The 23,463-nt window shown below is 52.7% G+C and overlaps 1 protein-coding gene across 1 annotated transcript in view; it reads right to left on the bottom strand.

Annotated features, from left to right (window-relative positions):
- The window catches only part of cep192 (centrosomal protein 192), a 61,435-nt gene that overhangs the window by 8,797 nt on the left and 29,175 nt on the right, over nt 1-23,463 (bottom strand). Inside the window, exons 27-53 of the mRNA XM_064334551.1 lie at nt 22,081-23,128; nt 20,154-20,283; nt 17,974-18,142; nt 16,519-17,296; nt 16,105-16,253; nt 15,666-15,896; nt 15,394-15,519; nt 14,242-14,382; nt 13,785-13,848; nt 13,555-13,694; nt 13,226-13,318; nt 12,879-12,997; nt 11,650-11,850; nt 11,124-11,214; nt 10,606-10,785; nt 9,982-10,242; nt 8,959-9,080; nt 8,376-8,485; nt 7,412-7,574; nt 6,501-6,694; nt 5,339-5,462; nt 5,075-5,180; nt 3,566-3,767; nt 1,454-1,530; nt 1,153-1,248; nt 535-654; nt 78-190 (exon numbers count right to left, since the gene is read on the bottom strand). Of these exons, the coding sequence (XP_064190621.1) occupies nt 78-190; nt 535-654; nt 1,153-1,248; nt 1,454-1,530; nt 3,566-3,767; nt 5,075-5,180; nt 5,339-5,462; nt 6,501-6,694; nt 7,412-7,574; nt 8,376-8,485; nt 8,959-9,080; nt 9,982-10,242; nt 10,606-10,785; nt 11,124-11,214; nt 11,650-11,850; nt 12,879-12,997; nt 13,226-13,318; nt 13,555-13,694; nt 13,785-13,848; nt 14,242-14,382; nt 15,394-15,519; nt 15,666-15,896; nt 16,105-16,253; nt 16,519-17,296; nt 17,974-18,142; nt 20,154-20,283; nt 22,081-23,128 (5,348 nt within the window). The remainder of the gene's footprint in view (nt 1-77; nt 191-534; nt 655-1,152; nt 1,249-1,453; nt 1,531-3,565; nt 3,768-5,074; nt 5,181-5,338; nt 5,463-6,500; nt 6,695-7,411; nt 7,575-8,375; nt 8,486-8,958; nt 9,081-9,981; nt 10,243-10,605; nt 10,786-11,123; nt 11,215-11,649; nt 11,851-12,878; nt 12,998-13,225; nt 13,319-13,554; nt 13,695-13,784; nt 13,849-14,241; nt 14,383-15,393; nt 15,520-15,665; nt 15,897-16,104; nt 16,254-16,518; nt 17,297-17,973; nt 18,143-20,153; nt 20,284-22,080; nt 23,129-23,463) is intronic.

The raw sequence follows: 23,463 nt of genomic DNA, 5'->3' as shown, positions 1-23,463 counted from the left end.
TGGCCTTCTACACCACACACAGCTGGCACAGGCAGTCCTGCAGGCAGCCTAGGTGAGATCTCACAGGCGGCTCTTACCTGGTTTTGACCGCAGGAGCCTCCGGTCTCTTCCTGGCCTTCACGGTGGCTTCAGTACGCACCAAGGAGCAGTCCCTCTCCTGGGGAGGCGCTGGTGCACCAGCCTTCACTCCCTAGAAACAGCAAAGACCACTCAGGCTCTGGGCCAGCAGGAAGAGCTCAGCCACATTGGGCCGGAGAGCCCCCTGCAGCACATCACAGCTACTCTCTGCTTCCAAAACCAAGGTCACCTTTGTGAAGGACGGGCCATGTCGTGACACCAAGGCCCAAAAGTTTATCACCAATTTTAAAATGAGATGCACAGGGTGCGCTACGTGAAACGCGGTCCATTCCAAAATACCAAAAGCTATCATAAAATTCTCATTTTTCATACACCGTACTCCATGACAGAAGTGAGAGCGCAGGGATTCATGCTCCCAGAGCCCACATCGTGTACCAAGCGAGACGGGGCGCTTACCGTCCCGCAGAGCTGGAATCGAATGCGGCTCTTGTGCTGGGGCTCGGCCAAAGGGTGACACTCCAGGTCCCAGAACTGGGCGTAGTCCCCTCTGTCCCGGGGCAGGAAGGTGATGGGTATCTGGGGGAATTGAGGGCAAAATTAAATATGAAAATATATAAAATATAAAAACTATCACATGGGTATTTTACATCATTTGCTTAATAAATCAGTTCTTGCACACAAAAAAAAATCATTTTTAAAAAGGCCCTTAAACCAACGAGCCAACTTAAGGTGAAATTTTAAGCTAATGCTCTATGCTACAGAATTAAAACTGAGGGACTGAGAAATGAATACAAAGAAGTTCTCTTCTCTCCATTCACATTTGTTCAGAGGCCCTTATCCAGCACAACAAACACAGATAAGGTTAAGGTCATACAATAAGGTTAGATGAAGACCAGGATACAAAAAGCAACACTGTACCAACCAACACATTAAACGCCACAGTGAATTAACAGCAGAAACTACCGCTATAGATTTACTGTGACATATGAAGTGAGCGATGCTCAGACAAGGTCCCTGGAATAACTGCGTGTACATCCTTCAAGTGGCGCCTGCCTGCCAAACACCACATCTGACCTGCATCTTCTCCTGAACCCCCAGCGTCCCCGACACCCGGGAGCACCTGAACGCCGTGTAAGTGGCGCGGTACACGTCCCCGCTGCTGTCCACGCCCTGAGGAGGAGGAGGAGGAGGAAGAGCACCTGTGACGCACGTCTCACATTCCTGGACATTATAATAATCTTGAAACTTTTACTACGCCACTCCGGCAAACGCAGTGCGTCGCACCGTTGACTTAGTCACTGTGATGTAAGCGTTGGGTTATGCTGTGACCCCATGAACGCTGCAGCGTAACGGACGGGAGGTCGGACGCTCTCACCTTGACGTACGGCGGGGCGAAGGAGGAGAGGTACCACCTCACTTCCTCTCCCTTGTTCTCCACCTCCAGGACGGACTCTGCGAGAAGGAGAGCGAGACGACGGGCGTGAGAGGGCGCTTCTGAAACTTCTCTCCTTCGGCAGAGGAAGGCCGAGCCCTCGACCGTGTGAAAGGTGCAGCGTCAGTGGTTTCAGCATTTAGACTAGGACCATCTACACCATTTCACAGCACATAATCAGCAAAAACAGTAACAGTATTCTGGAAGACGGAATACAACCAAAGGCAGGAGAGTCGATGCACAGAGCAGATAAAAGAATTCCATTATAGAATGCTGAGAGCTAGCATAGACATACAGAAATATGAAACCGGTCCCTACTGCAGTGCAAAAAAAATACACCAAAAAAAACAGTTAGGATACAGTATCTGAGGCTGTGTTGACCAAGTAAGCCACAACCTCAGATACTCCATTTTTATTTGGTCACACCTCTGCACTTAAAGTTGCAATCAGTTGTAGACTGCCGTACAGTGCGGTAATGTTTAGTAATTAAATGTTTAGTAGTCTCGAATGCGCGCCCTTTCGATGAGGGCAAAGATATTTTCCACAGTGGACCATAAAGTCTAATCGAATCTAGATCCAGGGAATAAACGGTGAATGATCATCTTCAGCTTAATTGGGGAAAAAGACAAAATGGCCTTTAATGCGCCGATTAAGGAAATCATTTACATAAATGTGCTAAAATGAAGCAATTGTGTTTCCATTTTCAACAACAGATTATTTTAAAGGGCTGAAGAACAGGTGGGAAAACCTGCCGCACTCGGCCAACTGGAGAACAAGCATCGGTTCACCGTGGCTCATGTTCTAAAGGAATACTTCAGCATTTTTTCAACTGGATCTTAAGTCAATGTGGTCATTTAGTTACCATGATCCAAACAAGCATTCACACATACAAACTGTACATTACTGACGGAGAAAATTGCGTTTTTCTTCCACCATAGCCGAAACGAAACTAAAATTCACAACACTACCCAGAATGCACGACTCGTTTGATTGACAGCCGCTTCCGTGACGTGACGCGAGACGGACGTTCGGACCTTCAGTTCCAGTTCCGACTCGCTTCAGATGAAGTAATTAGCTAGCATGATGGTGCCTAAATACTCACTGTAAGTCAACCAACAAAACGTAACGAACCCTTACTGCAACCCAAACCTCAAAGTTAGTCAAAAGCTTCTTCCTCTTCTCACTGGCACAAGAAATGTAAAAGTAAACAAGTTTGGGGAGACTGGCAACAGTGGGAGCGATTCTGTTCCCGAAATTTCCTTGTAGGACAGTCTGTTCTCTCCCTCGTAATTAAAAATGCAGAAGCCAACACGAACGATACAAGCACAGCCAAGCAGTAAAGTCTGTGGAACTCGGCGTGGTTTGAGGACCCTCGCTACAAGCCATGGCTTTAAAAAACAAACTCAGTCCAAGGGTGGCAGCTCATTTTGCCGTCTTCATTAGATAATGAAACTCGATAACGAAATATCCCAATCACAAAGCAACGCTTAAACAACGCTGTTTTTAGCAGCTTGTTTATCATAGCTAACGTTAAACTGAAATAATATTTTATTATGCCTTCTCGCATCCTTTTTCATTATTTTCTGGTCTCTTATTTTCTTGGATGTGTCTGATATTTTGAAGCACCTGCACTGAAGCCAAATGTCAATAGTAAATGGCTTTATAAATGTCAATAGAATTCTGACCAGGGGATGCAATTTTAATCAAAGAATGTAAGGTTAGTTAGCAAATAGTTCAGCTGATGCAGGGTAAACAATAGAACGGAGGATCCTGGCGATAGGCCACAACCCTTTAAAGCGGGAGTTACAAAACCAGGAAAACTGGCCTGCAGTGTTTTTTTTCTTCTGTAAGCACAAGCAACCTCATATTACGTCACTGGTACCCCAATCCAAAGGCATGCTAGACGTCTGCTCTCAAGGGACGAACAAAACTATTATATTTTGAGGATGTTTCTTGGCATTAAATCCTCCAAACCATCTCAGAGATAAAGTTGCAAAATGCCAAAGCATCCCTTTAGCTGAAGACAAACATAATGCACTGGTCCTGTCCACCAACCTGAGGTCTCCCCGGACGCTGTGGCGGGGAACACCAGAGTGCGGTTCTTGATCTCCACCTGAGCGGAAGCTTCGCCGGGGGTCCTGCACCCGGGGGCGGGCGGAGTCTCGGCCTGCGGGGGCAGGCTGGAGAGGGGTTTGGCCAAGGAGGCGGTGGCAGAGACGTCCAGAGCCAGGTCCTGACGGATCTGCACTTTGATGAACTGCAGTTGGAGAGGGAGAGGCAAAAAGGAGCTTGCTGCTGTGTGGTCATCAACACTACCAATATCACCACCAAATTACCAATAAACTGATCAGACAACCGGGGATCAGTCATCGGTTTAGGGGGACCAAAAACAATAAATAAAAAATCTTTCATGAAAGAAAAATTGAAACAAAACAAAATCACTTTCAAGTGTTCTGGAGAAAAATGCAATTTTAAGAGTATATAAACCGGTTCATGTCTTATATTTTCTACCAGTTATTTTTTTCTCCTTGCAAACCCCAGACTGCAATCCAATCCGTTAAATGTCAGACCCTAAGGCACTGTAACTGGAAGATTTACCTGGGGGAAATTGCTTTAGAAACAAGTTACACGTCCCTTCAGTACAGTACACTCACACTAATGTCACTGGTGCCACTGCCATCAGTTGCTACCCTGCAAAGCCTTCTAATTTTAAAAATATCAATAATATAAAAGTAATTGTTGACAAACACTTTATGTACACAAATATAATTATAAACATACCTTATTCTGTATATAGTAGCCCTTTGCAAAAGAAAATGCCCTTGGGTTATCAAGTCCAGCATTGCTTCAGGCTATATGGAAATGTAGTTCCTTACTGTACGCTGACACAAAGGCCAATTAAATCATATAAAATCCCAAGAATTTACTGAATGACTAGCACGAGTCGACAGAGATGTGCCGGCTTTAGGCCTGCGGTCTCCACAGAAAGCACCTTCCAGCAAGGCACACCGCTAGTAATGAGAAGATCTGAATGTGGGGCTTGTTTACTGTTGTTATGACAACACTTTCACAGTTTGCTGTACTTTCCTCATTTAGACACCAAGGTGACATCATTACGAGAACGTTATTAACCATTTTTATATTTAGTTCCAGCCGTTATTCCGCTAATTTATGTAGCCCGAACACTGGAACAGAAATGTTATTACGCCGCTTTCGTTCAGACTGAAACTACACGAACAACCACCTCCACCACAAAAAAGTCATTGTTGTTGCCACCATTTATATCATCACGATCATAGCCATGATAACATTCATAATCCAAACCATCGCTAAGTACAGGAATGTTATTAAGGCCCAAAATCTAAATATACAGTACTAATACAATGCAACAACGCTCAAATATTGAGTACAATAAATAATGCACTTAATAAAAATTAATGTACACATATTTTCTACGTATTTGTGCCGCAGTAGTTGTATGTAGAAGTTAACTGCCAGCTGAACTACAGTTCCCATAGGGCCCGGCACGGCTGGGGCAGAGCGAGGGCGGGCTGGGCACTGTACCTTCTGCTGCCCGTCGCACTGCACATAGATCTGCCCGCTCCAGGGCAGCAGAGACAGCTTGGTGGCCAGCGACGGGTTGGGGCTGATCAGAATCTGCAGGTCGCTCCTGAGGAAGAGGGAGAGGAAAAATAAGGTTCTCTTAGGCCTGTGTGCATTGGGCTGATATGCCACTATGGGATGGTCGCATTGTGCCCTGATGTTCAAGTCCTTCAATAAAAATTCAGCTAGGATACACATGTAAATGGAGGGGGGGGAGTTTCATACTCTGGTTCAATGACTCCGTGCTGGGGGGTGATGGTCAGGCAGTGGGCGGGCCAGGAGAGTTCAAAGTTCAGCGCTCTGGACGAGTGGTTCTGGACCTGCACGTGCCTGGTGTCCGTAGTGCTGCCTGTGACAGAGGTGAATGCATCACACAGAGAAAGAGACTGATCAATCCAGGGCACAGCACAGCTACAGCCAGACGCACAGCCACAACCAGACAGACAGCCACAGCACAGCCAGAGGCACTGACTGGGGGCAGTCTGGTCTTCCCCATAAAGATGGCAGGCCCTGGATAAGTATTAAAGCTAGCCTGTGAGTATGGGCCACCCGCTCCCCCTTCCCCTACACCTCTCAGAAAGAAAGCACAATGTGCACATTTCAAAGCAGCTTGTACAAAAGCACTTTCCACAGGCTGAACATATGGACAGATTCATTTTATAGCGTTTATTCACAATTCTAAACATAAGCATCAGTTTTTATCGTGTGCCAGTGCTTCTTTCCGTGAGCACAGTAGTCTCACCTTGTGTACACCATAGTTCCAACCAAAAATAAAATTAAAAACTATATATATTTTTTAAATGTTCGAGAAAACCAGGGGCTTCACACGTGACACAATACTCACATCAGGCAACAACAAAACAAATGTGCATAATTTTTTTATTCTTCAGTCATTTCAATGTACTTTAAAACGTATTTTTCTAAGCCTAAATTTCCCACTATGCAAGCACAACTTCCACCTCTCCATCATCAAACCCAAACTCATTTAGCAGAATTAAGGCTTTTAAATCACATTCACAGATGACAAGATTCACTGTGAGAAAAGGAAACCCATTCAACGCTGCAGTGTCTCACAGCAGTGCTTCTTTCCTTGAGCACAGCAGCCTCACCTTGTGTGCACTATAGTTCCAACCAAAAATAAGATTAGAAATGTTTTTAAAATGAATAATCGGGTAATATACATGGACGGCTTCTGGAGGCTTCGCACACAACAGCTGAACACAGAAAACTGCGTGTAACTTCCATCGGTACTTCCACACCCAAACTCATTGTGCAAAATTAAGAGCTTTAAATCTCATTCACAGGGCTGAGACCACGAGGTTCACTGTGAGAAAAGGAACCGCGTTTAACCGTGTGGGATAAGTGCACAGAGACGGCGATCGCTCACTCAGGGTAGGGGCCGTCAGAACCAGCTGCTCGGGCCGGACGCTCCAGGAGTCCCCCTGCGGCCCCGCGGGGTCCGACTGGCCCTTCAGCGCAGGGGCCGCCACGTTCAGGGCCAGGGGCGGCCCCTGGGGGCCCCTCACCGGGAGCACGTCCAGAGAAACGTTGCTGACGTGGCGGTCGGAGTTCCCAAACCCGCTGCAAGAGGTACGACACGTGTCACTCATTACTCCTGCTACAGGTCATTACTCCCCATTACCAGTTTATAAAAGCTGGGAAAACGGTGAAATGGACTGAGAATGTGGGCCATTTCACCCACACCACAGAGGCACAGGTTAAGTCTCCCAATGAAGTTATATGTCACAGTAGGTGCAAGTGAAGGAGGAACAAATGTAGTGGTCAACACAGCAAACGGGTTTAAGGATATGGTTTGAGATGTAGCATAGTTAGCGCTAATAAATGTAGCATAGTTAGCACTAATACATGTAGCATAGTTAGCACTAATACATGTAGCATAGTTAGCGCAAATAAATGTAGCATAGTTAGCACTAATACATGTAGCATAGTTAGCGCAAATAAATGTAGCATAGTTAGCACTAATAAATGTAGCATAGTTAGCGCAAATAAATGTAGCATAGTTAGCACTAATACATGTAGCATAGTTAGCGCTAATAAATGTAGCATAGTTAGCACTAATACATGTAGCATAGTTAGCGCAAATAAATGTAGCATAGTTAGCACTAATAAATGTAGCACAGTTAGCGCTAATAAAGCCACGGGTTCATCGTTAGATGTGCTGAGATGGTGTCTCGGGCGCAGAGGCTGAGCTGTGACATCGGTGGGGATCTGCTCTAGGAAGCTAACGAGCGCAGGCTGGGCGGCAGTCTCTGTAAAAAGGGGCGGGGCCGCGGCTACCTGTCCGACTCGGACCCGCGGCGCGCCGACGGGCGCAGGGTCTCCATGCCGTCGCTCTCGCCGGAGTCGGACCCCTCGGCGCTGCCCAGCACGGACAGCACCACCTTGCTCATGCCGCCGTAGAACAGGTGCGCCTCGTTGGGCCTCAGCGGCAGGTCGTACGCTGGGGGAGGGGGGATAAAAAAACAAAAAAAAACATTTTAATCATGGCCTGGGCAGAGGTCATCGCACTTCTCAAAGGTCAAAGGGCAGTTGGGGGTGTCTGGAGCCAATCCGCTCCAGACACCCCAAACCCCCCTTCAGACGGCTCCGTCTCCAAAGCCACACGCTGAGGACAGAGCTGAATTCAGCGGGAAGGCATTTCTAGACAAGAACGGCGGATTAAGGCTATTTAAAGACAAGTGCACGGCGGCTCAGGTATAATTGCAGTCTGGGACAGAAATCACAGCCTGCCAGGAGAACAAGGCCGTCTACGCTCGCTGAATTTCATAGCGGGGATATTATTATAGGAAGGGCAGGAAACGCCTGACGCAAGCGAGAAGGAGTAGGAGAGAGACTGGGGGGATGGGGAGTGCAGTATAACCGTTAGTAAACCGGGCGTGCAAGTCAGGAGTTGCGGGTTCGTATCCCAGACGGGGCAGAGCCGCTGTGCCCTTGAGCGAGGCGGCGAGTCGTTTCGGTAAACGGCCCAGCTGCGTAAACGGGGCTGCCTGCGAAAGCTGCTGTGGGCGAGCGTCTGCCAAACGGGCGAAGTGGAAGCCGTAATGGATCTGTGCAAGCGCGGGGAAAACCTGTCAGCCCCGCTGTAACGGCACAGGAAAGGGCCGTAAAGCTCCCCCAGAACGGTCACTCTGAGACGTCCGGCGCGGGAGCGAGCTGGGGGCGGAGCGCGCTGGGGACACGGCCGTACTACTGAAGGCTGCTGGGAAGTGGGAGGGGAGGGGAAGGTCACACGGCCTCTCACCTTCCGTCACCTGCTCCTCGCCCAGGAAGCTCCGGTGGAAGTTGACGTTCTTCAGCAGGCTGTTATCGGACAGCACTTTCCGCCCCGCGTCCGGGTTGCTGTGCACAAACCTGGAGGAGGGGGGGGCAGACATGTGACTCCGGTGTGCCGGCTGTGGGCGACTTCATCACGCAAACCCCACATGCTACATTTCAATCAGTACTGCCGAGACGGGGAAGGGTTTGAAGAAGATGCAAATGCTCAATGTGCCCTATGCAGTTTGTAATTACAGTGACTCCAATAAACATTACAAACTCTCCACACTTGGTGGTCAAATTCTTCAAGGGCAAAACACTCTTTTGCCGTTGGTTGCATCACACAGGTTCACAGCAAATGACTCATCTCTGGATCAGATTGGATAAATGCCGTCCGATATACAGCGATATCTGATCCAGCATTTTAGGCCAATATCGGACCGATACCGATAACTAGTATCGGATCAGGTCATCCCTAAAAATCCTACCCCAGGAGTCGTGAGCTGTGAGCGGGATAAGTGAAGGCACAGCCGGCTCAGAGCAGCTTCCCGCCTGTCACCCTGACCCACCTTTTGTACTGCTGGCGCGACACCTCATCCCCACAGAAGAAGCAGACGGTGGCCAGGGGGGCGGCGCCAGACTGACACAACTCCTGCTCCCTGGGGGTGGCCTTCACCGTCACAGTGATGACCTGCAGGTGAGGAGAATACGGTCACGCCCTGCTCCACTCACTTATCCCCCCCACACTTCCACTGGTTATGAGCATGACTGACTGACTGACGGACAGATGCCTGCCTGTCTGCCTGACTAACTGACTGACTGCCGGCAGGCCTGCCTGACCGTCTGCCTGACTGACTAACTGCCTGACTGACTAACTGCCTGCCTGACTGACTGACCGACACCTGCCTGATCGACACCTGCCTGACCAGCTGACTGCCTGCCTGCCTGACCAGCTGACTGACTGCCTGAACGACTGACTGACTGCCTGCCTGCCTGAACGACCGACTGCCTGCCTGCCTGACCAGCTGACTGACTGCCTGCCTGAACGACTGACTGCCTGCCTGCCTGAACGACTGACTGCCTGCCTGCCTGACCAGCTGACTGACTGTCTGCCTGAACGACTGACTGCCTGCCTGCCTGAACGACTGACTGACTGCCTGCCTGAACGATTGACTGACTGCCTGCCTGAACGACTGACTGCCTGCCTGCCTGACCAGCTGACTGACTGTCTGCCTGAACGACTGACTGACTGCCTGCCTGAACGACTGACTGCCTGCCTGCCTGAACGACTGACTGCCTGCCTGCCTGAACGACTGACTGACTGCCTGCCTGAACGACTGACTGACTGCCTGCCTGCCTGAACGACTGACTGCCTGCCTGCCTGAACGACTGACTGACTGCCTGCCTGAACGACTGACTGACTGCCTGCCTGCCTGAACGACTGACTGCCTGCCTGCCTGAACGACTGACTGCCTGCCTCCTTGACTCACTGCCTGACCGTCTAACTGACTGACCATCTGACTGCCTGCCAGTCTGTCTGTCTACCTGACTAACTGCCTGACCGACTGACGCCAGCCTGCCTGCGGGCCCACCTCCTGGGTCCTCTCCTTGAGGACGAACTGTGCGGGCGCCAGGCTGATGAGGGCGGGGTCGGCGAGCGTGCGGGCCTGCACGTCGGAGAAGGCGGCGGCCCTGACGAAGGCCGCACGCGAGCCCGTGTTGCGCATGGACAGGCACGCCTTGCTGACCCGCCCCGCCGCCACGCCGCCCAGCGTCACCACGTAGCTGTCCGACAGCTTCTTCACCTCCTCCAGGATGATGTTGCTCGTGCCCCCGTAGCCCGACAAGGGGATCTGAGAGGGAGGGAGGGAGGGAGGGAGGGATGGATGGGGTCAGGGAGAGAGAGAGAGAGAGAGAGAGAGAGGGAGGCAGAGTGGGCAAAGGAGAGCGTGAGGGAGAGAACAGACTGTCCTAAATGGAAATAATGCCAACTCACCCCTCTCTGGAATCACAAACATCACCAATAAAACACTCACTGTGGCCGAAAGCATCCAACAGTCCCATCAGCACGCAGAGCACAGCCGGCTGCCGCTGTCTGAGCCAAGTCTGTCTGCTCCGTCAGCAGTGTACAGGACACACACACACCACACACACCACACACACACACACACACACACACACACACACACACACATCACCATCAGACCCAGACTCACAGTGAACTTCACCCCCGGCTGGGAGGGCCGCACGGCGGACTGCTTGATCTCCAGTTTGGCCAGCATGCAGGCCACGCGGGTCGGGGCGAAGAGGAGGTGCACGGCCACGTCCTCCTTGGGCCTGATCGACAGCTCCCTGTGCCTCGTGAGCCGCTCCTCTGGACCGAACGTGCTCTGCAGCTATCGGAGAAAAAAAAGACACGACAGGAGATGAGCTGGGAAAGCGCGCCTCCTCAAAAAACGGACTTATTTTTCCCCCATTGCAGATACTGCCCTGTACCACCGATAGGAGGAGACACAAAGTACACCCAGAGAGCGAGGGCCAATCGGGGCGAAAGACGCGGCCCGCGCTCGAGACCCCGCCCACGTCACTCTAGACCCCGCCCACGTAGCTCCAGACCCCGCCCACGTAGCTCCAGAACCCGCCCACGTCGCTCCAGACCCCCCCCACGTCGCTCCAGACCCCGCCCACGTCGCTCCAGACCCCGCCCACGTCGCTCGGGGTGGGCCGGGCTCACCTGGAAGCAGTCCTGGTCCTGCCCCCGGATCAGCAGGCGGAGCTGCTGGGTGGAGCTGGGCGAGTTGTTCCTCAGGACCAGCTTCTGCTGCCTGAGAAGCACAGGAACAGCGTTCGGTCAGCCGCAGCACAGCCAGGCCTGAACAGCCGCGGGACGGCGCAGACGAGAGAGAGAGGGGCTCTGCGTGCCAGGAGAGGCCGGCTGTCGCGAGCAGGTGGGGAACACGAGGACAGCTGCGGAGCTAGCCGCTAGCGCCTGCTAATGGCGCTTAAGTACTGCTGAACGCTACAGAGACAGTTGGTTTAGGATATTATTATTTTTTTGAAAGGAATAAAACAATAGATTAACAATTTGTCTCTGGCCCCCCCCCACCCTTGCACATTAGCACAACTATTTTTTCAAGGGTGCGCCAAAGTCATCTTACAAATAAAGGAACAGAAAAACCCGCTAGGGTTAGGGTTAGCCAAAGCCGGACGGTGCGGTTTTCCACAGAGGAGAGTAGGCGGAGCTTCAGCGCGTCACTCACACGGCCCGGCCCAGGGTGACTCCGCCCCACGCCATGAACTGCTTGTTGGAGAGGATGGGGGGCACCTCGCCGGGGGGCGGCGCGTCCGCGTGGGCCGCCCTGCCTGGCAACGGGCGCCGCGGCGACTCGTCGGGGGCGACCTCTCCTTTCAGCACGACCTCGTACTGAGGCCCGGACGGCAGCACCAGGATGGTCAGCATGCTGGGGTACGAGACACACCACATAAATAACCGATGACAAGAGAAACGGCCCGCCCAAGAACACAAGACCAGGAAGCTAGCCTAGCTGCATTCACAAACTATCTCACCAGAGGAAAGACCGCCCACAGTATGCCTGTCATGCCAACGAGGATTATTATGGGATGCAGAGGCCACAGACAAATTTCCTGAATAACAGTATGTGAAAAGGGAATCCAAATTTACACCAAATAGTACAACATAGTCTGGTCTCAATTATTTTTCCTTGAGCCGCCACTTAAGTCCAGATCGCGATACCATTTTGGAGAAAAGGTCCATTGTGTTTGCCAGCCCTTAGAACAGTGAACACTGCTCAGTGAACATACCACTCGCTGAACACTGCTCAGTGAACATATCACTCAGTGAACATATCACTCGCTGAACACTGCTCAGTGAACTTATCACTCACTGAACACTGCTCAGTGAACATACCACTCTCTGAACACTGCTCAGTGAACATACCACTCTCTGAACACTGCTCAGTGAACATGTCACTCTCTGAACACTGCTCAGTGAACATACCACTCGCTGAACACTGCTCAGTGAACATATCACTCGCTGAACACTGCTCAGTGAACTTATCACTCACTGAACACTGCTCAGTGAACATACCACTCTCTGAACACTGCTCAGTGAACATGTCACTCTCTGAACACTGCTCAGTGAACATGTCACTCTCTGAACACTGCTCAGTGAACATATCACTCTCTGAACACTGCTCAGTGAACATATCACTCTCTGAACACTGCTCAGTGAACATATCACTCTCTGAACACTGCTCAGTGAACATATCACTCGCTGAACACTGCTCAGTGAACATATCACTCTCTGAACACTGCTCAGTGAACATATCACTCTCTGAACACTGCTCAGTGAACATATCACTCTCTGAACACTGCTCAGTGAACACTCCAGACAGGACGCTATGGTCAGAGCACCCTGCCTGGAGTGTAAAGAAGGAGGTTGGGGGCAGGGTAAAGGGTCGGGCCTCACCTCTCTCTGCATTTTCGGGCTCCCGTGGCGGTGAAGCTGACCGTGACCCCCCGCTCCTCGCCGGCCCGCAGGAGGAGCTCCTCCGGCGTCACGGAGAAGCAGTCGTCGGCACCGCTGCTCTGCGCGGTCAAAGGACACTGATCAACATCTGGCAAGTTCACGCTGCGGTCGACACGCAACTCAGAGATGGCTCAAGGCCAACGGTCCATACGAGACGTCTCATCACTAGTAACCCGACCGTTAAAAGGGCCTGCATGGTCAAACTACGGTCATCACCATCAATATCCATTATAAATATGGTTGAAGGCCTGCATGGTCAAACTGTGACCCCTCCATGGATAGCCTACCCTGAGCTTCAGCTGCACATCGATGTTGCCCGCATTCTTCAGAGGGAGCGTCTGACTGGTGGATTTCCCCAACACCGTGACCAGCTGAACCACCTGACAAATGGCGGAATTATGGAAAATAAAGAGAAATAAAATCAGTGCACTACCCATGAATACACATGGGCATACAAAGAGGACTGCTGATTGCCAATACAAAACAGTGAGATTCCAGGGGACCCAGTTTTTCCATTAAATTCCCAAATGATTTATGCTAAAATAATTTCTGATGAACTATTCTTTGAGCAAAACTTTGTTCTGTAGGCATGGAGCTCCTCTGGGGCGGTTCCCACCTGCATGTCTTTGGGGGCGTGAACCCGTGCCGTACCGGACCTGGCCCGCAGCTGCACGCTCCGGATCACCTGACTGGGCCCGGGGCTGTCCACCTCGATGTCCACCCGCGCGCTGTACTCGTCCGCCGGCCCCAGCGCTCCTGGGTCACGTGACACAGATCGACCAATTAGCGAAGGTCCGATTTCGCTCCCTAACCTATCGGGCGGACGCCTGCTGGACGGCGCTGTACCTGAGGCGGAGGCGTACTTCTGCGGCGCGTGGAAGTGGACCCACAGCATGAAGCTTTCTGGGTTCTGCACGAGAGAGACGAGGACAGAACACTCTGATTAATGTGCGTGTGGCTTCACGTGGGCCAGTCAAATCTCTTTCTCAGTTTCATTCCCTGCATTGCTGATAGAGCATAACAATTTCAAGCTAACAATTTGTTTTTATTTGTTTATAATGAAACCCCATTTTCATTTCAATTCCAAAAGTGAAACTGCTGCTTAAACTTGGTCGTGATCGAATGCGGCGTGATCATTCATCGATACCAAACTGGAAGGAAAATAAACACACGCTCCCTGTAAATAAATGCAGCGCTTGTGGCCGAGACGTGTCTTTAAGCCTGTGTGAATAAACCGGCTTTGGACAGTGTTGAAACAGGCACGCGCAGAACGGCAGCTCGGGGGCCTGATTTTCAGACTCACGTCCCCGTAGTTGGCGTGCATCACGTGGTTCATGACAGACGGGGCAGCCAGCGGGGCGACGCTGCCGGTCTGCAGCATCGCTTCCGTTGGCACGGCAACCGGGCTTTTGGAGAAGGTGAAGCAGCGCCAGGCCGTGGCATTCTGGGAGGGGGGAGGAGGGAGGGAAAAAAAATACAATGGTCAGTATATTCGACATAAATTCATCAGAACAAGCCAAGGTTGAGGAAGAGACCATTCAGAATCATGACAGAGGTCCAGTGTCATGACAGACTTGCCACCTGACAGGCTTAGATGCATTTAAAGTCAGGGATCTGAAACTCAAATCCTGGAGGGCTGCTCTGTCTGCTGGTCTTTGATGTGTTTATGCACTTAAGTGCTTAAATTAAGTCATTAGGCATTCACAAAGCTTGTGGGATTCATGAAAGATGTGCAGACCACTGATTTTGCGCATATCGTAGATGCATCAGATGAAGAGTGCAAATTGTTTGTAAATTGGATGCACTTGCCTGCTCCTATGATTAGCATAAGAAAACTCCCTAGCAAACAACAGCCATGGCACAGTTTGTTTAAGCTATTTAGCTATTTAATGGGAAAGTAAAAACGGGCTATAAAAATGATAGATCTAGGCTAAATTTTATTGAAATTATGAGGGTAGAAAATTCAAACAAATTTCTCTTATGGAGATACGTTCAAACTCAAATTTTGTAAAAGTGTGCTTGCGCACAGTTTACAATCAAACGTCCACGCATGTTTCTTGAAAGAGGTCCATTGATTGGCAACAGACACTCCATTATGCACACAAAGTGTGCACCTTGTTTCCAAGGCCTGATGTTAGACCAGAATAGTGTTCATTGTTCTCGGCTAGAAATAGCTATACAAAATAAGTAATTGTACCTTACTGAACCCGTGTTCAGCAGTTGTCTACGATCATGAAATGCACTTTTTTTTGTACGTCGCTTTGGATAAAAGCGTCTGCCAAATGAATGTAATGTAATGTAATGTAATGCCTAAATTAGTTTCTGATTGAAAGGAAATCACAGAAAGCGGCAGACTGCAGCCCCCTCGGCGCTGGAGTTTGAGACCCGGTCTGAGAACAGCGCTCGCTGCGCAGACGGGCTCGCGGCGCATAGCGCATAGCGGGCGGGGGCTCACCGCGCTGATCACCAGGCGGACGGGCACCGTGGCGCGGGTCCTGTTGACGAGCTTCAGCGGGAGGGCCCTGGCGGAGCCGCCCGCGAGGTCCCCGAAATCCAGACACCCCGCCGCGCCGGCGTCCACCTGCGGAGAGAGGTCCGTTTATGAGCGCGAGAACGCGAATGGCGTCGACCGAACGCAAAGCCTCGAGAAGAACGACAGGAGGGTCGCCAGGCAACACGGAAGCGTCCGCGAACGAGCGCGGCCCGGGACCTCCGTCACACACCCACCTCCAGGGAGGGGTTCTCCGCCATGGCGACCAGCACCACGCGCTTGGCGAAGACCTGGGCGCGGGCGGCGGCCTCCGCCTCGGCGGCGGTGGGCCAGGAGGACACGCTGAGGGTGCACTGGTACACCCCGGCCCGCGGCGGGACCAGCAGCACCTTCTGCTCCTCCGTGCTTTTGGGCCCGATGATGGTCTTGTTCTTCACCATCAGCCACTGGTACGGGAGCGAGTCCACCTGCAACAGAGGAGAGGGTCTGCTTCAGAACAGGAGACCATAGAGGGCACCGAAAACAGCCAATGAGTAAGCCTTTATCGCTCAATTCCACCACAAATGAGCTCCTAGCAAATATCTATGGTGGTGTGGTGTGTGTGTGTGATAAAAATCTGAAAATATTCGAGGAGCACGAGAGTCCTCCATTTCAGCGCGGGGCGGGGCCTCTCACCTTCTCCCCGTCGATGGCCAGCCCGCTGACGGCGATGCCGACCTGCAGCCAGCGCTCGGTGGGGTTGAAGATGCTCAGCGAGGTCTGGGAGGCGATGCCCACGCAGCAGCTGCCGGGGAACCGGAGCTCGTCCGGCACCACCACTTGAGCTGCGGAGTGGAAGCACGGGGGACGGTGGCGGTTAGACAGAGCCATTACAGTGTCTCCACATAATCAGACAGGGAGTCTCACAAACTGCATTCATTAGGCCAGGGTTGTCCGTAAAGCGTATTGTGACAACTGCTGTAAAATATGCTATACAAATGAAATTTGATTGATTGATCTCATCGTTGTTTCTCACACTTAAATGTTTCAATACGCCGGAGTTCCAGCAGAGGTGACAAAATGGCGGCTGAGCGCGTAGGCTGCTCTTACCGCTGAGGTCGGCGAGGCCTGCGGTGCTCCACACGCCCAGCGCGCCCAGGGGGCCGTAGGGCTTGCCGGGGCCCAGCAGGCCCGGCTCCAGGGGGGGCAGGTGGGCCCTGTGCAGCTGGGAGGCGCCGACGTAGCCGTGCTGGAGCGCCAGTCCCGAGGGGGGGTTGGCGTGGGGAAGGGCGGGGCACACGCCGTGTGCGTAGCCCGGGGCGACGGCGTAGGGGTGCAGGGGGACGTCGCCGCCCAGGTACTGCTGCGCCAGCGGGCCGCTGTAGAGGGGCCGGCCGGCCAGGAGGGAGGGGACGGCGGGCGGGGGCTCCAGCAGGGGCCCCCCCTGGGGCTTGAAGCCGGGGACGTAGCGCAGGTCCTCAGCGGGGTAGGAGGGGGGCAGCCCGAACCCGGCCACCTGCCGAGGCTCCCGTTTGTCGGGGGGGGCGCCCGCCCACAGCGAGGGGGGGCCCGGCTCGCTGGAGGGGCCCGGCTGCAGGAGGTTGAGGTTGCTGGAGTAGCCGGAATCCCCCGGGGCGGGGCGGCGCGGGACGGGCTCGGGCCGGCGCTGGGGGGGGCCGTCCCGGGGGTCCGGGTCCGAGGCGTAGCGGGACCCCGGGCTCCGGGCCTCCGGCCGCCCGTCCGGGCTCTGGCCGCGGGAGGGGCGCGGGTCCAGGCCCAGGGGCTGACCCAGCGGGGCGTTGGGTCGGCTCTGAGGCAGCTCCTGCTCAGTCAGCGGCGTGGGACTGGAGCGCACGATGGTGGTGCTCAGGGCTATGCTGCTGTTGCCCTGGAAGACGAGAAACAGAGACACCGTCAGCACCACTATTTTATTCCTACTGTTTTAGCCAGCTGCCTTAGCGACAGGGTTTGGCTCAAAATGATGCTCTCCTCAGCAGCGTAGGTGCTACATTCTGCAGAACACCGCGTTCTCCACGGCAACGGGCACACTCAATTCCGGTACACGCTGTACTCTCCTCAGCAGACGGCGCACTACACATCCTGAAACATTTTCTCAGGGCTACTTCAGTTCTCCAAAAAACCTTTTCATGTCAGTGAGTGATGCTGTAATGGATTTACCTCAAACCCTCACGCTGTTGCCCGACATGCTTTGGCAAACATATCGACTCAGTTCTGATTATCGCTGCACTGGCTGCTGCGTGTGCGTCCACAGAAAAAGGAGGGTTTTAGTGCGATGTCAAAAGAAAGCAGAGTGCCTTCAAGCGGCCCGAAAATCAAAGTGCTTTTACAGCCGAGCGTTTTGATGGTCGAAGCGCCCGCGGGAAACCCGGTCCCGCCCGGTGAGGGGTACGCTAAATTCTGGAACACGTTAAAAAACACAGCTGGGATGCCTCCCTCAGCTGGGCGAGGCGAGAAGAGGGGAGAGTTTCGGCCGAAGGGCATAAGAGCTGGACCTGGGTCCGGAAGCGGGGTGGGCGGGTTTGGCGGTGTTGGCGGGGGGCTCACCGCGGCGCTCACCTTGCCCCGGTCGGGCGAGGGCAGGACGGTGCTGTCGTTCAGGGAGATGTAGGTGAGCCGGCTCAGGCTGGGGCTGGAGCAGTGCGACTGAGGGGAGAGGGTCTCGCACCCGCGCCTGTCCGCCGGCCCGCCGGGGGAGCCCGGGGACGACACCGTCCTGCGCAGCGCAGCACGGGCACCGGGGGGAGAGGGGGGGAGCAAGGGGAGGGGTTAGCGCAGTTCAACTGTCTGACAAAGTCAGGACTAAATTCAAATGCCTCAATCTAATTTTCTATGATAGGATTTTTAAAAATACAGTAGTGAAACTATACTTCGGTTGACACGCCATTGCTGACCTCTAATTAACATATGGGAAGTTAGGGCAGTTTCAGTCATGAAATAGGCCTTACATCCAAATAAAATACCCACGTGCTGACGTGACATTAATACACAAAGGTTGAGTGATTGAAGGAGAAAGGGCTTAGGGTACAGTGACTAGGGGAGAGAGGGGTTTAGGGTACAGTGACTAGGGGAGAGAGGGGTTTAGGGTACAGTGACTAGGGGAGAGAGGGGTTTAGGGTACAGTGACTAGGGGAGAGAGGGGTTTAGGGTACAGTGACTAGGGGAGTGAGAGGCTTAGGGTACAGTGACAGGGAGGGTAGGGACGTGACTGGGGAGTGAGGGTTTAGGGTACAGTGACTAGGGGAGTGAGAGGTTAGGGTACAGTGACTAGGGGAGTGAGGGGTTTAGGGTACAGTGACTAGGGGAGTGAGGGGTTTAGGGTACAGTGACTAGGGGAGTGAGGGGTTAGGGTACAGTGACTAGGGGAGTGAGGGGTTTAGGGTACAGTGACGGGGGAGGGGTTTAGTGCACAGTGACTAGGGGAGAGAGGAGTTTAGGGTACAGTGACTAGGGGAGAGAGGGGTTTAGGGTACAGTGACTAGGGGAGTGAGGGGTTTAGGGTACAGTGACTAGGGGAGTGAGGGGTTTAGGGTACAGTGACTAGGGGAGAGAGGGCTTTAGGGTACAGTGACTAGGGGAGTGAGGGGTTTAGGGTACAGTGACTAGGGGAGAGAGGGGTTTAGGGTACAGTGACTAGGGGAGTGAGGGGTTTAGGGTACAGTGACTAGGGGAGAGAGGGGTTTAGGGTACAGTGACTAGGGGAGAGAGGAGTTTAGGGTACAGTGACTAGGGGAGAGAGGGGTTTAGGGTACAGTGACTAGGGGAGTGAGGGTTTAGGGTACAGTGACTAGGGGAGAGAGGGGTTTAGGGTACAGTGACTAGGGGAGTGAGAGGCTTAGGGTACAGTGACTAGGGGAGTGAGGGGTTTAGGGTACAGTGACTAGGGGAGTGAGGGGTTTAGGGTACAGTGACTAGGGGAGTGAGGGGTTTAGGGTACAGTGACTAGGGGAGTGAGGGGTTTAGGGTACAGTGACTAGGGGAGAGGGGCTTAGGGTACAGTGACTAGGGGAGTGAGGGGTTTAGGGTACAGTGACTAGGGGAGAGAGGGGTTTAGGGTACAGTGACTAGGGGAGTGAGGGGCTTAGGGTACAGTGACTAGGGGAGTGAGGGGTTTAGGGTACAGTGACTAGGGGAGAGAGGGCTTAGGGTACAGTGACTAGGGGGTGAGGGGCTTAGGGTACAGTGACTGGGGGTGAGAGGTTTAGGGTACAGTGACGGGGGAGGGGTTTAGGGTACAGTGATTAGGGGAGTGAGGGGTTTAGGGTACAGTGACTAGGGGTGAGGGGGCTTAGGGTACAGTGACTAGGGGAGTGAGGGGTTTAGGGTACAGTGACGGGGGGAGGGGTTTAGTGCACAGTGACTAGGGGAGAGAGGGGTTTAGGGTACAGTGACTAGGGGAGTGAGGGGCTTAGGGTACAGTGACTAGGGGAGAGAGGGTTTAGGGTACAGTGACTAGGGGAGTGAGGGGTTTAGGGTACAGTGAGTAGGGGAGAGAGGGTTAGGTACAGTGAATAGGGAGAGAGGGGTTTACGGTACAGTGACTAGGGGAGTGAGGGGCTTAGGGTACAGTGACTAGGGAGTGAGGGGCTTAGGGTACAGTGACTAGGGTGTGAGGGGCTTAGGGTACAGTGACTAGGGGAGTGAGGGGTTTAGGGTACAGTGACTGGGGGGGGGGGGGCTTTGGGTACACGGAGGGCAAAGTGAGAACAGAGGGAGGAGGGCCTTACCCATCAGCACTGGGGAAGGAAGTCTGGCTTGGGGACGAATGCGTGAGAGGGGAAGTGGACGGTCTGAAGGCACAGTGGGATTCCTCTACTGCTGCACGGGGACGCTCTGAGGGAGAACTCGCCCCCTCCACTGAAAAACAAGAGCAACGATCAGTGCCAACATATTGTGCTTTACTGGACTCTCAGCAGTGATTGTATACTAGAATGTAACTGTCTGTCATATGTATATATTTATATATTTTTTATATTAAAAAAGTATCCAATAGCAAAGAAATGTCAATATCTTAAATGGCTGGGGTCGTTAGGGTTGGGTCGGTTTCCGGTTTTACCGCTCCGGTCCAGTGTACCAGCTTAAACCGGTTTGATTTTATGCGAACCGACTGAACCGGCATTTGTCATTATGAGACGTAGCCTACTGGCAAATTAAAAAGTAGCCTAAATCAGCAACCTGTGCCGACGGCGCTAAATCCAACTTGTATTGCATTAGTAATAAACAATATGACAACGTGATTAACATAATATTATGTTTGTTTATAAACGGAGCCACTAGTGTCTGAGTGCAAAAAAACAAAAGAAAAGATTGACAGGCCGAGCGCAATTTCGTGCCGAGGCCGGCAACAAGGAGATCCAATTTCATTATACAACGGCTTGGCTGAATACTCGATTCTGATTGGTCCAAGGGTGGGCATTATTTCTCAGTAAAGGGACACCTTGGCCTTTTAACAGTTCTAAAATCAATGTGCTACAAAATCCAGCATTCTAAAGCAGTTTAAACAGCAACTTTCGCTTTTGGATTGTTGTTACATCCCCTCCCGTTTTCAATGTTCAATTTCACAATTGATGGCAACGTTGAATCACATTTCTAGTTACTGTTAGCTTTACAAATCGGAATCGCCCCTTATTTGGACAGTAGAATAGGCGTTACGCATTTAACTCATGGCTACGGACGCATTTTCATCCGTATGTTTGTGAACAATTGAGTTTATAGTAACCGCTGTTTTGAATACAATTCAATAGTTAGCTAGCTAGCCGGGATAACAAGCATGCCGTGAGACCATTCTAATATTTTAATATTGGTTAGGTGACAAGTGACGGCGAACATATCATAAAGCTAGCTGGCATTCAAAACCCGTTTCAGAGGGTCTTAGAAAGACGTTATGTATACACTGCGCGACCACACTATTTAAAAAGCAAGACAGTGCTAGGGAGATTAATTTGATTTACTTATAGTTTCATGCAGTTTTATTAAATAATGTAATGACAAAAAAGACCACAATTGGTGCTAATTGTATGGTATAAAACGAGAAGGAACTATATTTTCTTGATAGCATGATTGTTTTCATAGAATTAACGACCAGAGGTTTTTGCTTATCAACCAAATAGAACTACAAACTACCAACTAGAGTTCTTGCATAACAACGGTCCAAATAGAACTACCAACCAAAGTTTCGCTTGACAACGGTAAAGCCGCTACACTCTCATTCATGGGCTCTCATTATGTTCCACTCGGGATCGGCTGAGTCACGTGCGACGCCTAGTGGTAAAGTTCGGTATTACCAGTCCGGTCTGGTATTTGGCTTAATATCAAACCGGTTTGAAAATGTTTCCATCGGCCCAACCCTAGGGGTTGTAAGAAGACCTAGATTTGGGGTCCTGAGCCAAAAAAGGTTGGGAACCCCTGCCCTAGGGTTCGCTTATGTTAGAGTGTGACATTTAGTACACCCCTTTTTGGTTTTATTTTTAAAAAAAGGGCTCTGACAATGCTGAAGACCATGGTCTACAGAAAAACACTAACTACATGAGCCCCACTGCTGAAATGAAATGAGCAGAAAGCATAATTTGTAGTCCTTGTATACTGAAAAGGAAATGAAACAGGCACACTGGAAGAGGCCTTCACCACACACTGATAAAAGCACACGGCACTCACCGGCTTTGCTTTGAGCTGAAGGCAGGTGGCCATATGGGGTAAAGCCCACATGCTTTTCCACAGCGCTGTGGCCAGGCGGCTCTCGATTGGCTGTGCTGGGCCCCGCCCCCTCACGCCCATCATTCCCTTGCCAGAAGGGATTAGGAGCGGGGCTTTTGGGGGGCGGTCCTGAGGGCAGGTCCCGCGGGCGAGGGTAGGTCCTGGGGACGGAGGCGGGTTCTTCCGGCACGACCGATCGGGGGGTGGGGACAGGGACAGGGGTCGGGCTGGGGGCCACGCCCCCGCTGGCCGGCGGTGCCTGGGAGCCGCCCCTGTTTGAGACCGCAGGGCCGGGGGCCCCCTGCTCTGGACGGCTCTGAGCCGGCACAGGTTTACTCGCTAGCGCAGAATTGGCGGAATGGGGGGCCTGCCCCGCCCCGACAGACCTCCTGCTGCCGTTGGCGGACGCGGCGGGACCGCAGCTGGCCTTGGGGCGCGGGATGGAGCTGCGTCTCGCCTCGGGCTTCCTGCCGGCCCCCCCACCGGGCCGCGCGTTCGAAGGCGGGGCCGCCGCCGAGCTCTTCCTCTCTTTCCGCCACGCTTCCGGGTCCTCCTTCCCAGCAGGGGGCGCCGCGGCGGCGGCGGCGTGGCTCGCGCGCAGGGTGGACGCGGCGGAGCTCCCGTCGGCCCAGCCCAGGATGTCGAAGCTGTGGCGGGAGGCGGAGCAGTCGCTGTCGCTGCCCGAGGTCTCGGCCCGGCGCAGGTACTTCTCCATGTCGAGGGCGCTGGGCTCCGCCCCCGCCGCCCCCGACGACGCGGCGCTCCTCTGCAGCGCCTCCAGCAGGGCGCTCCGGTCGGCGGTGGCGGCCGGGCGCCGGCCCTTGTCGCGGTTCTTCTTGGACAGCTCCATGATCATGGCGGCCAGCTGGGCGGGGTCGGAGCTGAGCGAGGCGTCGGCGATGGCGGTGGCAATGGTGCTGATGCTCAGCAGCAGGTCGTTGCTGCTGTTGGGGGAGTCGCCGCTCCCGGCGGGGGCGCTCTGGGGCTCGAGGGCGAGGGCCGGGGGGTGCTGAACGAAAGGACAAAAAGAGAAATGAATGGAAAACAAGACAGGCTTTCCAGCTTCTTTCCCAACCAAAATCTAATCAGACAAGAGCTCTCTTCTGAAGCATGTTTTTATGAAAGCGTATGAAAAGTTTAAAGCTGTACAGAAAGCCATTCGGTTGGACCGTTTGTTCAGAGGCAGGGACTTCTGTCTCCCGGAGACGGCCGAGCTCAAAAAGTTGTATAACATGAATCGACTAAACACTGTCATGGGTCTGTGGTGCGGTACACAAAACTGAGCACTGTTCAATCGAACCGCAATGCATTTTTTATCCTCGATAGACCGTTCGCCATTCAACA

This window comes from Anguilla rostrata, chromosome 1, assembly GCF_018555375.3.
Source record: "Anguilla rostrata isolate EN2019 chromosome 1, ASM1855537v3, whole genome shotgun sequence".
NCBI classification, from domain to species: Eukaryota; Metazoa; Chordata; class Actinopteri; order Anguilliformes; family Anguillidae; genus Anguilla; species Anguilla rostrata.
This window is presented reverse-complemented; position numbering and strand designations above follow the sequence as displayed.